The following is a 20,274-nucleotide window of genomic DNA, read 5'->3' on the forward strand; positions in this document are numbered from 1 at the left end:
ATATATATATATATTGTCAATACCTTCAATACTATTCGCCTGTTCAGGGAATAGTGTTCTGACAATACTGTCTACAACATTTGATCTCGTGGGGTGCTGCATCGTGCCATTACAAAGTTTCTTAAGCGCTATTTTGTAAGGTCGACCCCATGGGTCTGCATCCACCTCATCACAGAGTTCTCTCCAGCACCGTCATTTGCTTTCTTTAATGGCTTGTCGGAGGTTCCTTCTAGCTCTCTTGAACTCTTCTTGAAGCACTGAAAACTCTGGTAGACGTCTCGCTCGCTGGTAACGTCATTGGGGCTTGTGATGCAGCTATGACCCGTTCAAAGCCTGGCAAACATCATTCCTCAGTGTACTGGTGGACAGATACTATTGACGATCTTCGCCGGTGTTGCAACCAAGCAAGAACAATGATAACAACTGTTGTTTTGTATAGATTGTGAAAATAATAATTTATCACACTGATAATAGTAATAGTAAAGACAACAGGAGTAACATGTTTACAAAAATATATACATGAATATATATGAGTACAAGGTAAGATGTAAAATGAAGTACAAAAAAATATTAAAAATAAATAATAAAGTATAGAAATGAGTAAAAAGTATAAGTTAACAAAAAAAAAAAAAAAAAAGATATGTATATATGAGTACAAGGTAAGATGTAAAATGAAGTACAAAAAAATATTAAAAATAAGTAACAAAGTATAGAAATGAGTAAAAAATGTGTGTGAGTAAAAAGTTAAAGTTTACAAAAAAAGAAAAAGATATGTATATACGAGTACAAGGTAAGATGTAAAATGAAGTACATACAAATATTATAAATAAGTAACAAAGTATAGAAATGAGTAAAAAATGTGTGAATGTTAACAATATAGGTAATAATAATTATAAGTGAAATAAGTTAGTACTGGAAGATTGCTCATTGACCGTGTGTATCAATGAATGGAATATGGTCCGGGTGCAGTCAAAAAACTAATAGTAAATGGGTATACTATTATACTGAAATAAGTTAATAGAAACATGTGAAGTAAAAGTTTACAAAAACAAAGTAAATGTGAAAGTTAATAAAACATTAGATAAATAAATATAAGTGAATGTAGTGATAGATAATATAAGTGATAGATAGATAAAAAACAGGTGAAAAACAAAAGGATAATAGAAATATTTGGTGATGATAATAAAATTATTGAGTCTTAATTAAGTTTAATATATGATTGCAGGTATGTGATACAGTTTTTATTGATTTTGTAGTTAACTGGAAGGGGTTCAAGATGTATATAAATGGTTTCTGAGATGAGTCTCTTTTGGTAGTTTGGAACAGAGGCTAAAATAGTAGTATGGTCAAAATCAAAAGTGTGATTAAGTGTAAGGGCATGTTCTGAAAGTTTGGAACCGGCTGAGTTGTGCGAAGTTATGGATAATTTGTGTTGAGAGATACGTGATCTGAAGTGGTTCTTAGTTTCACCTATATATGAAGAATTACAATTGGAAGAAGAACAAGGAACCCGGTAGACAACGTTAGAGCGGTATTGGAGAGGAATAGGATCCTTAGTATTTGTAAAAAAGTAAGATAGTTTATTTTGAGACTTGAGTCCAAGGCGTAGTGAAGGAATGGTTCAATTTAAGAATTTCTGTATGTTGTCAGTGAGAGAGGGGACATATGGAAGGAATCTATAAAGTGGGGGAGTGGATGGTGGATGTTGAAAGTTTGGAGAAGGAGAAGTAGGCGTAGAACGGTTGATGTAAGAGTTTAAAAGTTTGTTTAAGATGTGAGATGGAAAATCATTTAAAAGCAAAATAAATACTAAGAATATTCAGATTAATGTTTATATTATAGAAGTATTAAGATAGTCTTAATACGGTACTGGGGATAGGATAAGGAAAGACAACAATGTATGAGATTTTTTGCAATAGATTTTTTGATGGTGGGGGTGCTGGGAAAAGTAGTTTAGTAGTCTACCGGAGTAAGTGGGTTTGTTAAACTAGTCAGTGGACAAGGAGCTGTCTTTATTCTTAATTATAAGGAGGTCGAGAAAGGGGAGAGAAGAGTTAAAATTAAAAAAATAAACAGCAATTATAATTTTTTGTCATTTTAATTTTTAAACATTAATATTAAACACTTAAGGAGTTTTCTAGCTAACTCAATAATTCAATTAAAAATTAATATATCCACTTTTGGAAAGTTATTGTTTAAAAAAAATTATGGGAAAATCTCACGTAAACAAGTTAAATTTTTATTAAGTATGTTGATTTGTAACACCTATTTGACAGAGGAAAATTTTAATTTTAAAGTAAACTAGAATTTGAATTTGAAAAAAAAAATTAATGTTTATCCAATAGTTTTTTTTTTCAAATAGGCTGTTTAAACAAACAAAAACCATTTTGTGAAACTTCGTTATTTGGTCTCAAAGGACCTCAAAATGTGTATTTCCATTGAAAACTCAGTCAATTTATTTTTTTTTTTTATGATTTCAATACTTAACTAACTTCATATACTGTACTGATATTAGGGATTAGAGTAATATTGGGTTAACATAATTCCCTTATAAACAATAAAATATCACCGAAGTCTATCCAACACACACATACAGTACATATATAAATCATAATGACTATGTCAAAGTAATGGTTTACTTAATAAGTATATAATTCTGAAAAGTATCCCTTCTGTTTAATAGTTGAGCAAAATAAAACATTCATAATAGCCTTAACTAAACAACATGTGATGAGTATCCCATGGAATTATGGAAACTATCTTAGCATTAGGTTTGATCTGTGCCTAATTCAAGTGTTATCTCAAGAACAGATAATTTTTGGGCTTATACACAGGACCTAGTGTGCTCCATAAGAATGTACATAAGTATTGATGTCTGGATTAAAATCTTTAAAACCCGATTAGTACTACTTCAATTTGTTGACCGGAGTTAAGTGGAGGTTTATTAACATCCATTAGTATATAGTATTCTTTTAATATCTTAAAATGAAACAAGAAAATTCTCATAGTAAGGAAATGATGGAACTAGGTAACATTATAAAATAAGCATGAAAGAATATACGGGATGTACTTATTTAAAAAGAATATTTTGAAAATTAGTTAATACAAAATAATGATAGACCTATAGTCGAGCAGAACATCAATTTTAACCTAATATGTTAAGAATTAAAAATAAAAACATTTAATCTTTTTAAATTGTCATTATTTAAATATCACTAAAATAGGACGGACCTGAAATTGAAGAAAGAACGTTTCTATAAGGATTAGCAGAGGCAATGTATTGATTAACCAGAACAATCAACAAAAGCGCTGCACTTCTGCTCAATGAAGGTACTTCATTTTCAGTTGCAGGTAGAAGAAGCCCCACAATGTCACCTGAAAATTGAGTTAAAAAGCACGAATTTAATACAATAGTGTTTAAACAAATATAAAGATGCTCAACATATAGAATATATACATATATAAATGTTACGTGTTCGCAAGGAAAAACCAATAAAAATGGAAAAGGTTAGCAGAAGAACACTCTCTGACTGCATAAACAAGACTGACTTGTATTGTGTTTGGTACCTCTATATATAAATCTTCAATCAACTAATCTACTTGATCACCTGATATGGCCATTGTCAGTATAAAAAAACAATAAGGAAAAACTATTTACAATAAACAATAGATAAACAATCCTCGTAAACCTATCTTATACAATAGAATGACATGAAAAAAAACAATAAAGAAACTATTCACAATAAATAAAAGAGTAAAACTAAAAATAAACTTATTCCTCCGTGACACAAACCTCATATAGCTACAGTTCCTTTCCCCTATTGGTACACAATCTTCTATCGACTAGGGTTGCAATTTTGATGTTACCTATTAGGTTACACACATTCAAATTTTGTTTCAATCTACTCGTTTACTCTTTTCCCTCTTGATACGAGCTTTGACCCCATTCCACAATTTCCTCAAGGCTAAACTGTTGTTGATAATTTCCACTTTTTCAGTCACAGTGCCTCTATAACCTCTGCCTCTATAAAACGTCCCTGTAGGCCTCAATGAATTTTGAAGGGCACAAACCCCGTGACCATATGTACAGAGTGATCATTCGTTCCATCATATCATCTGGTTTCAATCCCTTTTCCAATTGACACATGCAGATGGTCACTAAGAGTACTATGAAGCCTCTAAATCCCTCCCCGGCTCTTTGGATACCCCGGAGTGTTGAGATGTCATACTATTTCTAATGATTTCATTTCCTCTCTAATATCCTCATAATCAAATTCTCTTTGCATACCCCTGTCTGACCAATATTCTATCAGGGTATGCCACAGCTATTTTACTGAATATAACTACAACTGTAATCCACTTGAATCCATTCCAAGTGAAAGTGACTACTTGTAAATCGCTTAAGCATATGCCTTAGCGATTTACAAGGCTTGGTGTTTCCTCCTGTCTGGCTTGGGGAGGACGGGCCTACCTGGTCGTTGCATTTGCAATTGCATTGACAGTCATTGCAGGTGAAAGCCAGTTTGCCACGTTTTCTTTTCCTGGCTTATAAGCAAAATCCATAATCGCTATACAATCATCAGCACAGATCATTTGCTGAAAGGAGCGAGTGATCAGCGCCGTCGATTCTTTTAGTTTCCTGACCCACTGGTCTGTATGGACTTCAAATCTTCTTCTGAAAAAGTAGGGTCTAAAGTGGTTCACTGCCCAAACAATCCAACAATAACTCACGTTCCAAAGCACTGTAACGGGCCTCCGTCTTTGTCAGGCTTCTACTAGCGTAGACTATGGGACAAGCCCTCTTCTCATATTCCCAGGAGAGCACTGCACCCAGCGCATTCTCACTGGCATCCGTCAAAAGGGCAAACAGTCTCTGAAAGTGGGGAAATGTAAGGATCAGTTTCCTCTGCAGCTGTTGTATACATTTCTGAATCCGATGTGCCATGTCTGCCATTACAACTATCTTGGATCCCTTTGCCTTTTATTGTGTTTGGTAACTCTATATATACATCTTTGATCAGCTGATCTACTTAATCACCTGATATAGCCATTGTCAGCTGACATTTCACTGAGACTATAATTCCCCCCACCAGTTTACGAACATTAACTGTTATACCAATATTACAGTACACCAGTATATAACTTTTATATATATACACACATAGATAAAACAATGCTCAAATTATAACCATTTAGGAATTTTCAACTATAAGCCAAATAAATACAAGTGTTAATCATAACTCTCACATAACGTATAGCTCACAAGATTTACAAATTAAAAATTTAATTACAAAATAAAAATTTGTTTGAATAACTTATAAATAAAGGCAGGAATGTTCTTAAGTTATGCTTTACAATTAGCAAAGATTGTTAGGTTAATTAAAGTCTTTTTGGAGTTTATTGTAATGATTTCCATTTCAGTTGAAACTCTTTTTATTACATTTATATAATTTCCCATTTTAAATGTAACCTTTTTCAATTCAATTACAATTTTTTACATTTCTAGTGTGTATTTTTTTCATTTAACCCATAATCTAATCTTAATTGAATAAATTAATAAAAATTATATTATATTTCTTCTTATATTTGAAAATAATTATTTTAATTATTTTAGTTACGGTATGAGTCAGCTGTTGCATCCTCGCTGTCTAGTAGATGCTCCGACATCTTCGCTTCTATTCGCCCCATCAGGCGTTCGCCCCCTTTTAAAAAATGATTTAATTCTCCGGTCTCTCCGGTGAATTTTTCTAGGTCAGATACCGCCTTTCTCAGGTCCTGGGCAGTTGCCGTACGGACCTTAATCCGTTCTAGCGTAGTGGCATGATATTGCGCTGAAGAGACTTCTGGTAATGGTTGCATCACCTGCGGAGGTGGGTTGGCACCTGCTAAAGCTTGGTTGACTGCAGCTTGTTGAGTTTGGTTGACTTCAGCTTGAGGTTGGTTGTTTTGGTTCATATTCTCTAGGTTCAGAACTGCTTTTCACTAATCCGTTACTGGTCATAATTCAAAGAGAACAATGAATAAAAAAAAAAATTTCTTTTAGACTGAAAATTAATCCGGTATCTAAAGTTCCCGGGTTTCGGCACCAGTTAAGTATTGGCGAAAGCACAATGTCCAAAAAGAGAAGAAGGAATAAGATCTAACTCGCTTGAACTGCTGTAAAATACTCGCTTTATTGTATTCGGTACATCTCTTATATACCCTCGATCAGCTGATCTCCTCAGTCAGCTGACATCGAAATAACAGCTGACTCATACCGTAACTTATCAATAATGACATATTGAAATAATTTTTAGCATATTTTTCATATATTAGATCATTTTTATTAAGATTCATTTTCATCTAGTTATAAATGAAAAAAAAAAAAGTTATTCATTTTTAAATATTTAATATTATTTTAGAATTTCATACTTTCTAGACAGAAATATTCATCCACTCAGACCACATTCAAGGGTTAAGCTTTATTTTAAATTGTATTTAAAACATTCTGAAAATACTTGCTGCACCTAGGAATACTGCTATATGCCCTTCTTGTAAATGGTATCATCAGAGATGAGGCTGTTACACAATACCAGTGATTCTCAAATAACAGATGATTTTCAACAAAAACTCATCTCCAAAAATCAAAGAAAAAAATTCTCAATGTTCTTAGGTTACCTAGTAGTTTTTATGAGTCTATTTCAACTGTTCTTCGAGTGTTGTACTTTTTTATTACTATAAAACACACAGTTCTTTCTCTCTATCATTTATTAGCTTGGATTGTCCATTCGAATTTATGATATTCTGCTTACAGGTCTTCAAATCCAGATCTTTTCATAGTTTATCATTTCTCCTGGCCAAGAGGCAAAGCTTCCAGCCAGCATTCTACCATATTTTATTCCTTTATCCTGGTTTAAGCAGTATATAGTAAATTTGTAGGGATTATGATTTTTTTTTCAAAAGCTGAGTATTTATAATATGTTTATATATGAAGGCCAGCTGTATTTTTCTTCTTCTTTTCAAGGCAATATTTGTGTGTGTGTGCATATTTTCAATAACTATTTTTCGTTTACTTGATGGTTTCAACCTTTGTTTTTTCCAATTTCTAATTGATTATTTTCACAAAGTTTAATAAAAAATTAGGAATAAGAAAATAAGATTATAACTAACTATTTACCTAGTCCAAAGAATGAACTTCCTTGAGCAGATAAATCCTTTCCTTGATTTGAAAATGTTGTGATTAATGCCAAGCCTAGATCTCTTGATTTACTTGATCCAAAAATGATATTGTACAACTTAAGTTCAGTTATAGACTCAGTTGTAAATAATTCAATGGATAACAAAACTAAAAGAGCATTAATAGATTCACGGCGTACAGGATTTGTGTCATGACTGAAACCAAAAGAAATTTCCCTATGTATTAAACAGATTCAAATACCACCTGATTTATATATAAATATTATATTAAAATAAAGAATAGAGATTACAGATGTAAGTGCTTAGGAATCAAAGCAGCACTGGACCACCTGGATTAAACCTCCAAATTTGCTACCCCAACATGATCAGCTATGATAGACTCTGACAGTCACTTTCATATTTAACTCTCCATTTCTCCATTAGCAGATATGACACAAATTAAACAGAAGAAATAGGGATAATATTTTAGTAATGAAGAATATTTACTAGAATTGGTTTATAAAGTATTAAACTAAAACACACATGAACAAAGAAGAGTAATAAAATCTAATATTCTATTTGATTATTTTGTAACTATTTGAAGATTAATGAACAAACAAGAATGAAATAACTTGTAGTCTTAACACAAATAACATTTGAGGATAAAAAATTTAATCCACGCTGTAAGACAGTAAATTCATGAATAAAAAAGAAAAAGAATAACATCCCTTTAATTGACCATTGCAACAGCAATTAGGTCTATTGTAATTCTCATGTGTAAATTTTCTCTCACATGCCATCGTACATATATATAATACAGTTGTATTGATCCATCCAGGAGTGATGGATTTTGCTGAATGAGGTATCAAAAGAAAAGGAATTTAATAGAGAATTGACGAATCTTAATTTTGATTCTTAAATTCTTACTGGAACATTAATATAAGTTATTAAAAACTTTGACAGATGTAAACTGGTGGATTGAGATGGTACAAATTGAGTATTAAAGATTTTGACAAGGACATCAATACCCAAATACCTTCCTCCGGAACACATATTGGACCCTGTTTTTCAAAGCCCAAAAATGAACCATTTTTGAGATAATGCATGAATTAGGTACGGGTCAACCTCATTAAAAGCCTAGCTCCCACAGTGCGATGGTTGCCATGGGATACTTATCACAAGTATCCCTTGTGAGGATGAATGAAACATCATTCTTTCCTATGCCAAACCTTAATACACATATGAATATGAAGTATGAGCACTCCTCAAAGAAAAAGGGAATTAAGACAGAGCTTACTCTTTTTTTTTTTTTTGTATTAACTCAGTAGTGTTCAAAATATATAAAGTATAAAGTTAATACTCTCTGGGTGCCACTGGATTGGGATTAGTTACCATTAAAGAGAATAAAGAATTATATCTAATGTGAGAGTTCTTGCTAGGGAAAACTAGTGTTTATTTATTTCTACTATGTTTTGCAGTATTAAACCAGGCTAAAATGACATTAAAAATTAGGTAACAATATGATATGCATAAAGTTATTATATTTGAATTAAAAATTATTAATCTTATGTAATTATTTCTTATAACATCTAAAAAGCTTTTGTCATTACAATACAATTAATTCACAATTTTTCATTTTGATGAAATAGATTAGATATAGGAATAGACTAATTTTCAACTGAACCCAACTATTAGAAAGCCAAAAGAATTGTTATGAACATGCCTCTGGGTTTGAATGGCTGGCCAATCACATAATTATAGTAAGTATTCTAAGAAGAAAATATAACATCTCTTAATAACATTTTTAATCTAGGAAATGTGGTTTGACATATACTTTCTAGCTCCACTTAACTAAAAAAAAAAGTGCAACCATTCAGCTGACCTACTGATTGTAGTAAAATCTTACAGCATAACTTATTTGAAATAAAGGGAACAAATGATACCAACGTTTCATAATTATACAAACAATTATTCAAGTAAGTTAATACTGTAAAAGATGAGGTGAAACTGGCTTCCTTTATTTATACCAATAGTATAACTTAAACATACATCATACAGCCCAAATATTTATTATAAGATTTAAAACTATTAGATTTTATTTCTTATAAAAATAATAATAATAATTCAAGTTTTTGACTATGTTTGTTCTTAGAGATTATAATACAAACATGTTAGTAGAAAGGGCCTCTTACAGGCTCAATTTTCTGTGATAATAATATATAAATTCTTTACCACGTGAATTATAAATAATTAACAATAAATAAACTTACAAAATTGGCAATGCTATTAAAATATTCATCAGTCCATTTATGAGTTGTACAACCAGAGATTCTGCCTTAAATGCATCTCTACTCATGGATCCTGTAATGAAATAAATAAATTTAAAAAATGATAAACTTTATAATAATTAATACTAATGTATGGGATTATTCAGAAACTAATGTCCCTGTTCTGTTAATCAGTTAATTATTTTAATAATATAAAAAATGACTGTCAATCTAGGTATTATGAAATTCCAAAAGATAAATATTAAACAGGACTCTCCAATAAATCAATGCTGATATTACAGCTTGGTTCTTCCATAGAAAACCTTTCTTTATTATATGCTTATGTATTTTTAATTAAATTTTGGTAGTATGTAATTGTATGTATAGATTTCCACATCTTTGAAAGTGTAAATGATCAGAAATAATAAATAAGAATGAAGTTTTCACATGACGCTGGAAGTGCTGCCTTTTAGGAGTTCATGCAGCACCCATAAATCAAACTTCTTCACTTTTCTCATCTTCAATCACAATGGATTGTGAGTTATCTGACTAACCACCAGTTCAGTACAGCCTAGGTCTGCAGATCCATTTCTGTCTGTGTGGCCGTTCAATATAACACCTTCCTCAGGATTTAGTCCTCTACTATTCCTCAGTAGATATCAGGCCCACCAAAGTCAACTTATCTTAATGATGGTGACAACATTGGTATTACTGTAACGGGCCACCAACTTGACATTGGTGCACTGTATCCAGACTTCATCTTTACAAACCGCCCAATAGATTCTAAGGAGGATTCTATGTACAAACTTAGCGAAATTCTATTTTTGAATTCTAAAAGGCTGAGTTCCAATCTATGGGTGTGAGTCTGAGTTGAAACTCATAAAAGAATAAACCATGGATGTCTCCATGGTTGTATTTGATGGTATGCTAAAACATAAGTCATGAATTGGGAAGAAAAAAATTGATAATTAATTATTTATTAAATCATGTTAGTTATTAGATCAAATTATTTATTAAAGCATGTTAGTTAACAACAGGAGACGAATAAATCCTCTACTAATTTCCAAAATAAAAAAAAACAATTATTGGATATGAAACAACCTAATATTAACAAGGACAAAAAGCGATAATATTACACAAATGAGTAAATATTTTGCTTACCACGATTTTCAATATGTTTTATGACTTCACATTCAGGAAATTTATGAACAAGGTGTTGCAAGTAATATCTTGTAACAAGCAAAGCATTGTATGTCTGCAAACTGTATTTAGTACTGCAAAAAAAAACTCAGATGACTTAAAGATTAATTGGTTTCAGTATTAAAGAATAATAACTATTTAAAGTTAATGCAGAAAAGAAATTTAGGTGGTAATAAGCTCCTTTACATCATATTCCAAACAAAGATATTGATAATTAAAATTACTACATTATAATCAAGACAAATAATCTTTCTCAAGAATTACATTATTAAAATTCAAATCAAGATATATGTTTCAAATTTTCAGAAGAGTTCATTTATCAGTTAGTTATAAAAAATACAAAAAAAAAAAAAAAAAAAACAGCTTTGAGTCTAAAAGATAGAAAACAGTTGATACACAATAAATAGTATTAGAGAAAAAACAATAAGTATAGCTAGTATGATACCAAAGAATAAGGAATAAAATAAGAAAGCTAGGTCCTTAAGTATCCAAAAATGGATGTCCAATGTAAGATTAGTGGTATTATAATTTACATAAATAATGGTATATAAAATAAAAAAAGTATAACCAAAAGAAATCACTACTAAGATTCAATAAAACTATTATTTTTATAAATAAATTTATTTTTTCTGATTATTAGGTTAGTGCCATGCCCATTCCACAGTTCATAGAATACTGGACAGTAAGAGCTTTATTTCTTTTCTATATAACAATCTCTATACTTTTTACATTTATTACTAATTTTTCATAACATATCTCAATAATACCATAAAATGTCGCATTTTTACTATCAGAAGTGTAACTTAATATTTTAAAATTATTTGAAAGAAGTGTTTATTTTAGATTATAATCTTTTCAGGAAAGTTCTTTATAATCATCAAGGATCTTTTCTTTCAAATTCATTTTGCCTATTAGCTTGAAATATTTTCCTGATGTAAATGGCATTGTGGAGCTGCCAAATGAAAAAAAATTCACAAAATGCAGTATTTCATAATCTTCAAGTTAAATAGTAAAACAATTCTGACAAAAGAATGTTGAGCTCAATCAAAAACCTAGTTCATGGTTTTAAATAATCCAAAAATCCTTCATTTAGTAGATGCAATGTGCCAGAAATAACAGGTATGTTAAATGTCATTTCAGCAATCTTTGAAAAAAAAACACCTTTTTAAACGTTATTAAAGATATCCATTAGTAACCCCTTTAATGTTTAAAAGGAGAATGAAGAAACAGTCAACACCAACTGTGAAGGGGTAAAACACTAAACTCCTAGTTATAAGAAATCAAGGAGGGAACAATCAAAAGTTTTAGGTAGAAAATTTTATGCTGGTTAATTTTGAACATCAAGTCTGATATAGTAGAACCCATAGTCCTAGAGATTTTAAGAGAAAAATAACAGAAAATCAATACTTCATTTCCCCAAATCCAAACTTACATGGCAACTCTCCAACCTTGGAAAGGCCTCTTGCATGCTTGTATTTATGTGTGAATGAATGTGTAATACTACAGTGTGAGTGTTATTAATATATTCTCCTTGTTTCTAAGCTTCAATATTTTATATCTTTATATATTTATTAAATCAATTGTTATTTTATCGTGTGTTATTCAGGAATTGTATGCTATTTATTACTTACTTATTAAATTTTGCAAGCTTCACATATTCCGTTGAACTTGCCGATTTATATGATACAACAATTTATAAATCGATTGCTTTAATTCATATATTTCTATTCAATATTTATTCATTAATTACATGCTTTATAACTAATTTTCACGCCTATTACGATTGTTTTAACCCCATAAAAAAAAAAAAATCGTTGATCATAAATCGTTTTATACATTTTTCCATTTTCATTGTTAAAATCGTTTTGCTTATTTTTTCATTTAAATTGTTCAATCGTATCTATTTATTTCCCTTATATAGAGAATAGTTTAATCGTTATTTAATATGGGTTTAAATGATGAATCATGTACCGACATCGATAGGGTTCAGACACTGGAGCGCAAGCTATGGCGCGTTAAACGGGCTCTCCTTAAGTTGGGCTCACTTGCACTCGTTACCGCCGCGGACTATGACTCGTTTATCGATTTTGAAGTCGATTATGACAAGTGCAAGACACTTTGGGCGGAATATAAGGCAATTTGGGATGAGTTGGACTCCGCATACGCGTCCTCGAGAGCTTCTGCGATGCCGTCTGATTGGGAAGCGGATTGTGACGTGATCCGAAACGACCTGCGACAGGCCGATGTGCGGTACCGCAGGATTAGGTCTCAACGCGACTCCACCGCTCAGGGAGCCAAACCGGGCTTTGCCGCGCCGACCTACCCGTCCCAACTGCCCAAAATTCGGATCCCGGAGTTCGATGGTGAGCTGTCCTCTTGGCTGCGGTTTTGGGACACTTTTATCGCTCTTGTTCACGACAACACGCAATAGGCACCCGTAAGCAAGATGCATTATTTAAAAAATGCCCTTAGTGGGGAACCCGCGTCGCTGCAAGCCGGATTCCCTTTCGATGCCAGCTCCTATCAGCCGGCTTAAGACGCGCGTGAATATAATAATCCGCGCGTTCTCGCTTCAAGATGCCTCCAAAGGGTCTTGAACCACAAATGCCCCACGTCTGGCGGAGAACGCGCGAAATACACATCATATTTGGCTGAGGTGGCGGAGGGTATCGAAGCGTTTCGTGGTTTGGGCCTGGAGGATGAGTCGGACGTCATCCTGTCCACACTGGCTCTTCGAGCTTGCCCATGCAAGCAGCGAATTCCCCACCGTCGATGAGATTATAGCGTTCGTGAGACAGAGATTAATGGCATGCAAGCTATCTCACGAACTCAATATGCAGCCTCATTCCGACGCTACACGCGACACGGGTGGAGTCTCCTTGCTTCCCAGCAAGGTCGGCAAGAAGGACCGAGTTTCTCCGGATCCACCCGGCACTTCTTTTCGCGGGAAATCCGTCTCTCCCGGGAAAGAACATTGTCCCCGTTGCGAGGGGCGGTGCTTCCGCTTTCTGGCCTTATCTCTTCAGGAACGAAACGACTTTATCAAGTCAACCGGTCTGTGCCGGAACTGCCTGAGGCCGGGTCACCACGCTCCAAGGTGTCCTTCGGAATTCACGCAAATTTTGTCGCGCCAAGCACCACAGCGTGTTGCATGTGAAAAGCCGATCGGGTTCTCCCGCGGCCGTCACTTCGCCAAAGTCCGCAGATTTTGTGGGTCATACCCGTGCTAGGTCTGGTCTTCGGGAATGTTGTTCGGAGACAATCATGGGCACTGCGTGCGCCCTATTGAACGGGTCTAAAGATTCCGCGCCCGCACGGCTACTACTGGATTCCGGCAGCTAGTACACCATTGTTACTGCCGAACTCGCGACGAGGATTGGCGGCCAGCTGCAACCTTTCGACGGAAGTATCGCCGGTTTAGGAGGTACTCAAGTCGCCAACATCAAGGGTGCGATGACGTTCAGGCTTCGGTCCTTTATCGATGATACCACGAACTTCAAGGTCCGTGCGCTCGTTGTTGATCGGATCACCTCCGACTTGCCCAGGCGTCCGGTTCCTTCGCGGATAATCGGAGATTAGTCTCGTCACGTTCTGGCCGACCCTTCCTTTGGCGTTCCCGGCCCCATCGACTTGTTCATAGGCGTTAACCTATACCCCCGCCTAGTTACTGGTGCTCCCACCAAGGCCTTCAGGGATGGTCACCTATACCTCCTGCCGACGGTACTCGGTAAAGTCGTTATGGGGACTTGCTCGGACAGCATTTCGTTCACCGGCATCTGGCTCCTCATACAGGAAGATGCAACCTCTGTGAGTCAGACCAATCGAAAACCCGACAACCTCGGTGCAGTTAAACGTAGGCGCCCACGCCGTCGCATCCGTTCGCAATCGCTCCAAAGCATCCTCACACCTAGCATCCTCGCAAAAGCGTTACGGCTAGGTCTCTCTGTTTTCACGGTTCCCAGCGCACCCGCGCGTCGCTCTACACTATCTCGCGCTCTGCACATAACGTAAACTGAGCCTTCTTTCGTTGCGCTTGGGGTTTTTGAGGGTGGGCGGCAGGATTTGCTCTCTGCGAGCCAAGCGTTTTGTCCAACATTCGGAATTCGTTGATCGTCTCGCATCTCCAACCGTCTCACGTCACCAGCCGTTGACCAGGGACATTCGTAATCGTTAATGGTCAACATGTATTTATGTATATGTTTGTCTTGTTTTTATTTTCGTATGTTTTGCATGTTTCGTTATAATATTTATTGTTATCGTTTGTTACCTACGGGCCCTCTTATCTGGAACGGGGTTATTTATCTATTTTTAAGGCAGACTGCGCCTTCCCCGTCTCTTTGCATTTTTCAATTTGTAAATCCGGCTGAGCCAAATTTAGGTGGGCGGTATGTCGGATTTTAGTAATCCGATTTTTACCGTTTTTTTTCGAATTTATATAAAGTCGGGATCGGGGGTCTCATTTTCTGATGCCTCCCCTTGCCGCGGACGTCGGAAGACCCCGAAGACGCTGCGACTGCAATGCTACCCCAGCCTATGCACTGTGCAAGCTAGGACCTGGCCTACCCCTACCATCACACCAGAGTCCAGGACACGCTGGCCAGCCACGGAGGAACCAAGACGTCTCTTCAGACACCAGGCGAGGATACATGGTTTTCACCATCTTCGCCAACCGCTGAACCTGCACAGGAAAGCGGCTAGAAGACGTCACTGCGGCGGCGAAGACGTCACACACTCAGATAAGCCAATAGAATATATGAGACCCCAATGTTCTGTTTTTATACTATTATAGATAATAATTCTGAACTAACTCAATAATCCGTTTGCCCCTCCAAGGAATTAACATTATAAATAAAACGGAAAATATATGCATGTTAATTAGCAGCAAGTCTCACAATTTTCAGCCCTCCTTTTCCACACTAATAACATTTTAATTATAATCGTAAAATTACACTCGGGACACCTGCAGTATAGCACGAGCAGGTCCCGATGTAAACACCACCCTTCCGCGCTGCCTTTGACTGTCACATAAGTGGCAGTCTCTCTGCCTTTCGAAGTACCTGCGGGACACTGGCAAGGACACCGGCAAACGTCAACTTGTCCTTCTTCTCCTCTTTTTGCTCCTCCTTCTTCCCTTTCTTTCTCTTTACCAGGACCCAGTCCTCCTTGCCGGCATCGTGCTTTTCCTTGGGGCTCTGTGGGCTCATTCGCCTCCCCACACTTGCATCTGTCATTGAGAAGTCCGATTCGACATTGAGGGCCCATCCACATCCTTCTCGACCATTATATTCTCCTTCGTTGGCCACCTACTTTCTTTGTCGGGCATTAAAGTCACCGACAAGTCCATCGATGACCCTTTTCCATCGTTAAAATCTCCTGATTTACCATCGAAGGCCCGCTTCTTTTTTCGCCCACCGTTAAAGTCTCCGTGATTGTCAAACTTTTCTCTTCATTTCCGGCCATGATATGGGCCCCAGAAGGAATATTTAAACTTTCATTGATTATAGACCTTCCCCTCTAGGGCAAGGAGCACGGCGCGACACCACTCCAGGCACCTCACTCCAACAACCAATTTAACTTTTAAACTTTAAAAATGTATTACTCACCCTAGGGTCCTCCGATTGGGGTCATGTAGGTATTCGTTTTTCTCAGATTTTTGTGCTCTATACAACTGTCTACTGCACAAATTGATACCGTTAATTTTTTCGGTCATGTGGGGTGAAAACCACCTCGTGGCCCCACTCTTTTCCTAAATTCCGCCAAAACTACTAGGTGGAATTTGTTCAAATTTCACTCCAAACTAAAACACTTCTGTACCAACGTTTAGGCACACTCCTGTTCTCAAAAATATCTCTACAACCACTTTAAAAACACTTCGAAAATTTTAAATCTCTCTACACACGTCCTCTCTACTCGGCAGTCAGTAGACAACTCAACTCTCCAACCACCTAATGGACTCCCTAACTAGTTCTGAGTATTCCTTTTAGGATAGAGCGGACCTATAAAGCCTTAATTTATGAAACTATCCCACCCTGATAAATTCTACTAATTTTCTACAAAGAGACAATTTTAAATGTTAATGTTAGCTCTAGTACCAAAAGCTTGTTTAGGCAACAATATTTTTTAATGTTTACTCCCTTCTCTTTGTATACAGTACTAGTTACATACTAAAAATAGTTTGTTTTTTATACCATAACCAAAATTATTATGTACTAGATTAAGATAAAACAGACCAAGTAATGAAATTAAACTATTACAACTAAACTAATGATAAAACAACTAATCATTATCAGGAATAACTAAACCCCAATAGTTTTGAGGAATTTACTCACACTGCATTATTTGATGACTGGAGCAGATAACTAGATTTTTTCAAAAATATCCTCAAAAGTGTGCCAAAATTTCCAGTTTTTAAGTTGTTAATAGCTAAATGATTGAACAAAAATTTATTTTTTTCAAACAGCTTTTTGTCATCTTCACTGCAAAAAAATGAATATTAAAATAAAACAAGCATAACCTTTGATAAAGGTTAGCTAATAATACACTACTATTTTCGGCGGCAGTTCTGACTTATAAATATTTTATAATAAATGCGTTTACTTACTTCTAACTAATATTTATTATACTTTAGAAGAACTAAATTATAATACTTAGACTCTGTAACCTGAAAATAGATCTGAAACATTTATTTTATATGGTATTTTTTTTTATAAGAATAAGATAATTGTTTAATAGTTAATCTGACTAGAATAATAAGATCCTCTTGAGCTGTAATTTAATAAGAATAAGATATTTATTTTATAGTTTGTCTGAATATAATAGTAAGGTTCTCTTGAGCTGTAATTTAATAAGAATAAGATATTTATTTTATAGTTTGTCTGAATATAATAGTAAGGTTCTCTTGAGCTGTAAGTTAATAAGAATAAGATAATTGTTTAATAGTTAATCTGACTAGAATAATAAGGTTCTCTTGAGTTGTAAATTAATAAGAATAAGATATTTATTTAATAGTTTATCTGAATATAATAATAAGGTTCTCTTGAGCTGTAAATTAATAAGAATAAGATAATTGTTTAGTAGTTGATCTGAATATAATAATAAGGTTCTCTTAAGCTGTAATTGAATAAGAATAAGAAAATTGTTTAATAGTTAATCTGAATTTGATAATAAGGTTCGTGATATTTTTTTTATAACATACAACTAACTTTACAAAATCGTGAGATACTTTTTTTTTATCTTTTCATTAATACCCGCACCTGTCAAATACAAAATTGACAATCAGTGGACTGCCTGACTGTTATATTAATTAAACAAATAGCATATTAGCCCATCCCTAACCATCTTCTCCTCACACATATTATACAGGGTCAACAATCTTCTCATAATTTTATATTTGTTAAAGAGGGAATATGTATTAGGTTTAAAGGGTAAAATTGTATTTAGATATATGGATAAATAACAGGGAAAAAATGATCTTATCCTCATATATATCATAGAGGGTCAACAATCTTCTCATAATTTTACATTTTATATTTGTTAATAAGGGAATATGTATTAGGTTTAAAGGGTAAAATTGTACTTAGATATATGGATAAATAACGGTGAAAAAATTAATAAAAAAAAGGATGAAAATGTAGAAACAATTAAAGTATTTGTTACAATCATATTTAATCTACATAATTTATACAAAAAGTAATTAATACATTGGAAAAGTTAATAAAGGTATTATTTCGGTAAAAATGAAAACAATAAGAAAAATAGTTTTAGTTCCTTACAAATATATCATTTAATATTTTAAGATAAGTATATGAAGTTTCTATAAATTATCAGGTTTATTAAGACTATTGAAAACCCATTATACAGTGAAGTCTCACTTATACGAAACATTCAGTTATGCGAAGAATTTCTCAATCCCCTGCAAAAACCCCTTAATTATGTGTATGTAATTATCCATTTATACGAAACTTAAGTTATACGAAACATTCAGTTATACGAAGGAAAGTTTGGACCCTCTTTATGTACATATTAGTAAATTTTATTCAGTTCTACGAATTTTTTTTTTCTTCCGTGGCAAGACAAAGGACAAAAAATACCGTGAAAAACAAAACAGTAAACAACTTTTTTCCACGAATAACATCCGGTCCCAATGACTCTTAATGTTTACATTCTACTCCCTACTTTCGATTCAAAATAAAAATTGTCAGTCTCTCGTTAACGCCTGAAGTGAATATGTGTGAAAAACAGAAAAACCTCAAAAAAATTTTACCATCATGAGCAAAAAAAAAATCTCTTTCTATGGAAGACAAAATTAAAATTTTAAAAGAAGTTGATAACAATCCGAATGTAACGAAAACTGAAATCTCGAAAAGATTAAAACTTCCATTGTCGTCCCTCGCAACAATTGTTCAGAAAAGAGGAGATAGAAGCCAACTTTATTAGGGCTGGGCCAAGTTGTGCAAAAAGAGCTCGAACTTTTGGAAAAGGCTTTGGTTTCACCAAAAACGGGCAGAGAGTATCCCAATAAGTGGACCATTGCTCCAGGAAAAGGCCCTGGAATTTTCTAAAAAACTAAACGTCACTGGAGACTTCAAAGCATTTACAGGATGGCTTCAGAAGTTCAAATTAAGGCATGGGATTACTTGTCAGAGGGTCTGCGCTAGTGTTGATGTCTCGTCGGTTGACCATTGGAAAAAAGAGGTCCTACCAACAATTGTAAAGGACTACTCCTTACGAGACATTTTTCATACCGATGAAATGGGACTATTCTTTAACTTGCCCTCCAAAATATTGGCTGAGAAGAACGACTCCTGCTTCGGAGGAAAGAAAAGCAAACAACGAATAACGGTGCTTTTAACAACAAACACTGATGGAATAACCAAATGCGACCCCTCGTAATTGGAAAATCACAGAAACCCCGATGTGTCAAAGGCGTACGGACTTTCCCATCTGACTACGACTACAACACAAAGGCATGGATGAAAAGAAAAATTTTCGAACAGTATCTTCAACGTTAGATTCAAAAATGGGGAAAGAAAAAAGAAAAATTCTTCTTTTAATGGACCGCTGTGCCGCCCACCCTCCAGAAATCAAATTAAAAAATGTTCATGTTGAATTTTTTTCAGCAGATTGTACAAGGCCCCTTCAGCCGCTTGACCTCGGCATAATTGCTACAATGAAGGCTTACTGCCGAAAACACCTTTTGCAACACACAATATCACTCCTAGAAGCAGGAAAAAAAGCAAAGATGTTCTTCAGGTAAGCTTTAAACATAATATGGAAACTATGTACATATTTGCAATCAACATATTTTTTCCTATGCTTTTACAGGCTATGCAGTTCACATCAGTAGCTTGGAATGCTGTTCAGCCTACTACTATCGAAAAGTGCTTCCTTAAAGAAGGATCGCTCTAAACGATTTGAGACAGGAAGAAACCACCAAAGAAGTAGAAGTTTTCAAAAACCCTCTGGAGTGGTCGAATGTTCTTCCGACATTACATTCAAAAATTTCGCAGAGTACGACAACAATCTGGCAGTCTGCGCACCTCAAAGCAACGAAGCCATAATCGCAGAAATTGCCCCAACACCAACCGAAGGAAGCTCGGATGATTCCAATTCAGATGACAAAGATGCTTTGCCTCTTCCATCTTTTCCAGAA

At 34.6% G+C, this 20,274-nt stretch overlaps 1 protein-coding gene across 4 annotated transcripts in view; it reads right to left on the reverse strand.

Annotated features, from left to right (window-relative positions):
- The window catches only part of LOC106685799 (dymeclin), a 58,270-nt gene that overhangs the window by 29,136 nt on the left and 8,860 nt on the right, over positions 1 to 20,274 (reverse strand). For all 4 annotated transcript variants that reach the window (XM_067048276.1, XM_014428720.3, XM_014428719.3 and 1 more), the window contains exons 4-8: positions 16,952 to 17,098; positions 10,584 to 10,696; positions 9,426 to 9,516; positions 7,157 to 7,371; positions 3,232 to 3,375 (exon numbers count right to left, since the gene is read on the reverse strand). In XM_067048276.1, coding sequence (XP_066904377.1) covers positions 3,232 to 3,375; positions 7,157 to 7,371; positions 9,426 to 9,516; positions 10,584 to 10,696; positions 16,952 to 17,098 — 710 coding nt within the window. The remainder of the gene's footprint in view (positions 1 to 3,231; positions 3,376 to 7,156; positions 7,372 to 9,425; positions 9,517 to 10,583; positions 10,697 to 16,951; positions 17,099 to 20,274) is intronic.

The sequence above is a fragment of the Halyomorpha halys genome, unplaced genomic scaffold (genome assembly GCF_000696795.3).
Source record: "Halyomorpha halys isolate HHAL.00 unplaced genomic scaffold, Hhal_1.1 Scaffold745.1, whole genome shotgun sequence".
Taxonomy (NCBI): Eukaryota; Metazoa; Arthropoda; class Insecta; order Hemiptera; family Pentatomidae; genus Halyomorpha; species Halyomorpha halys.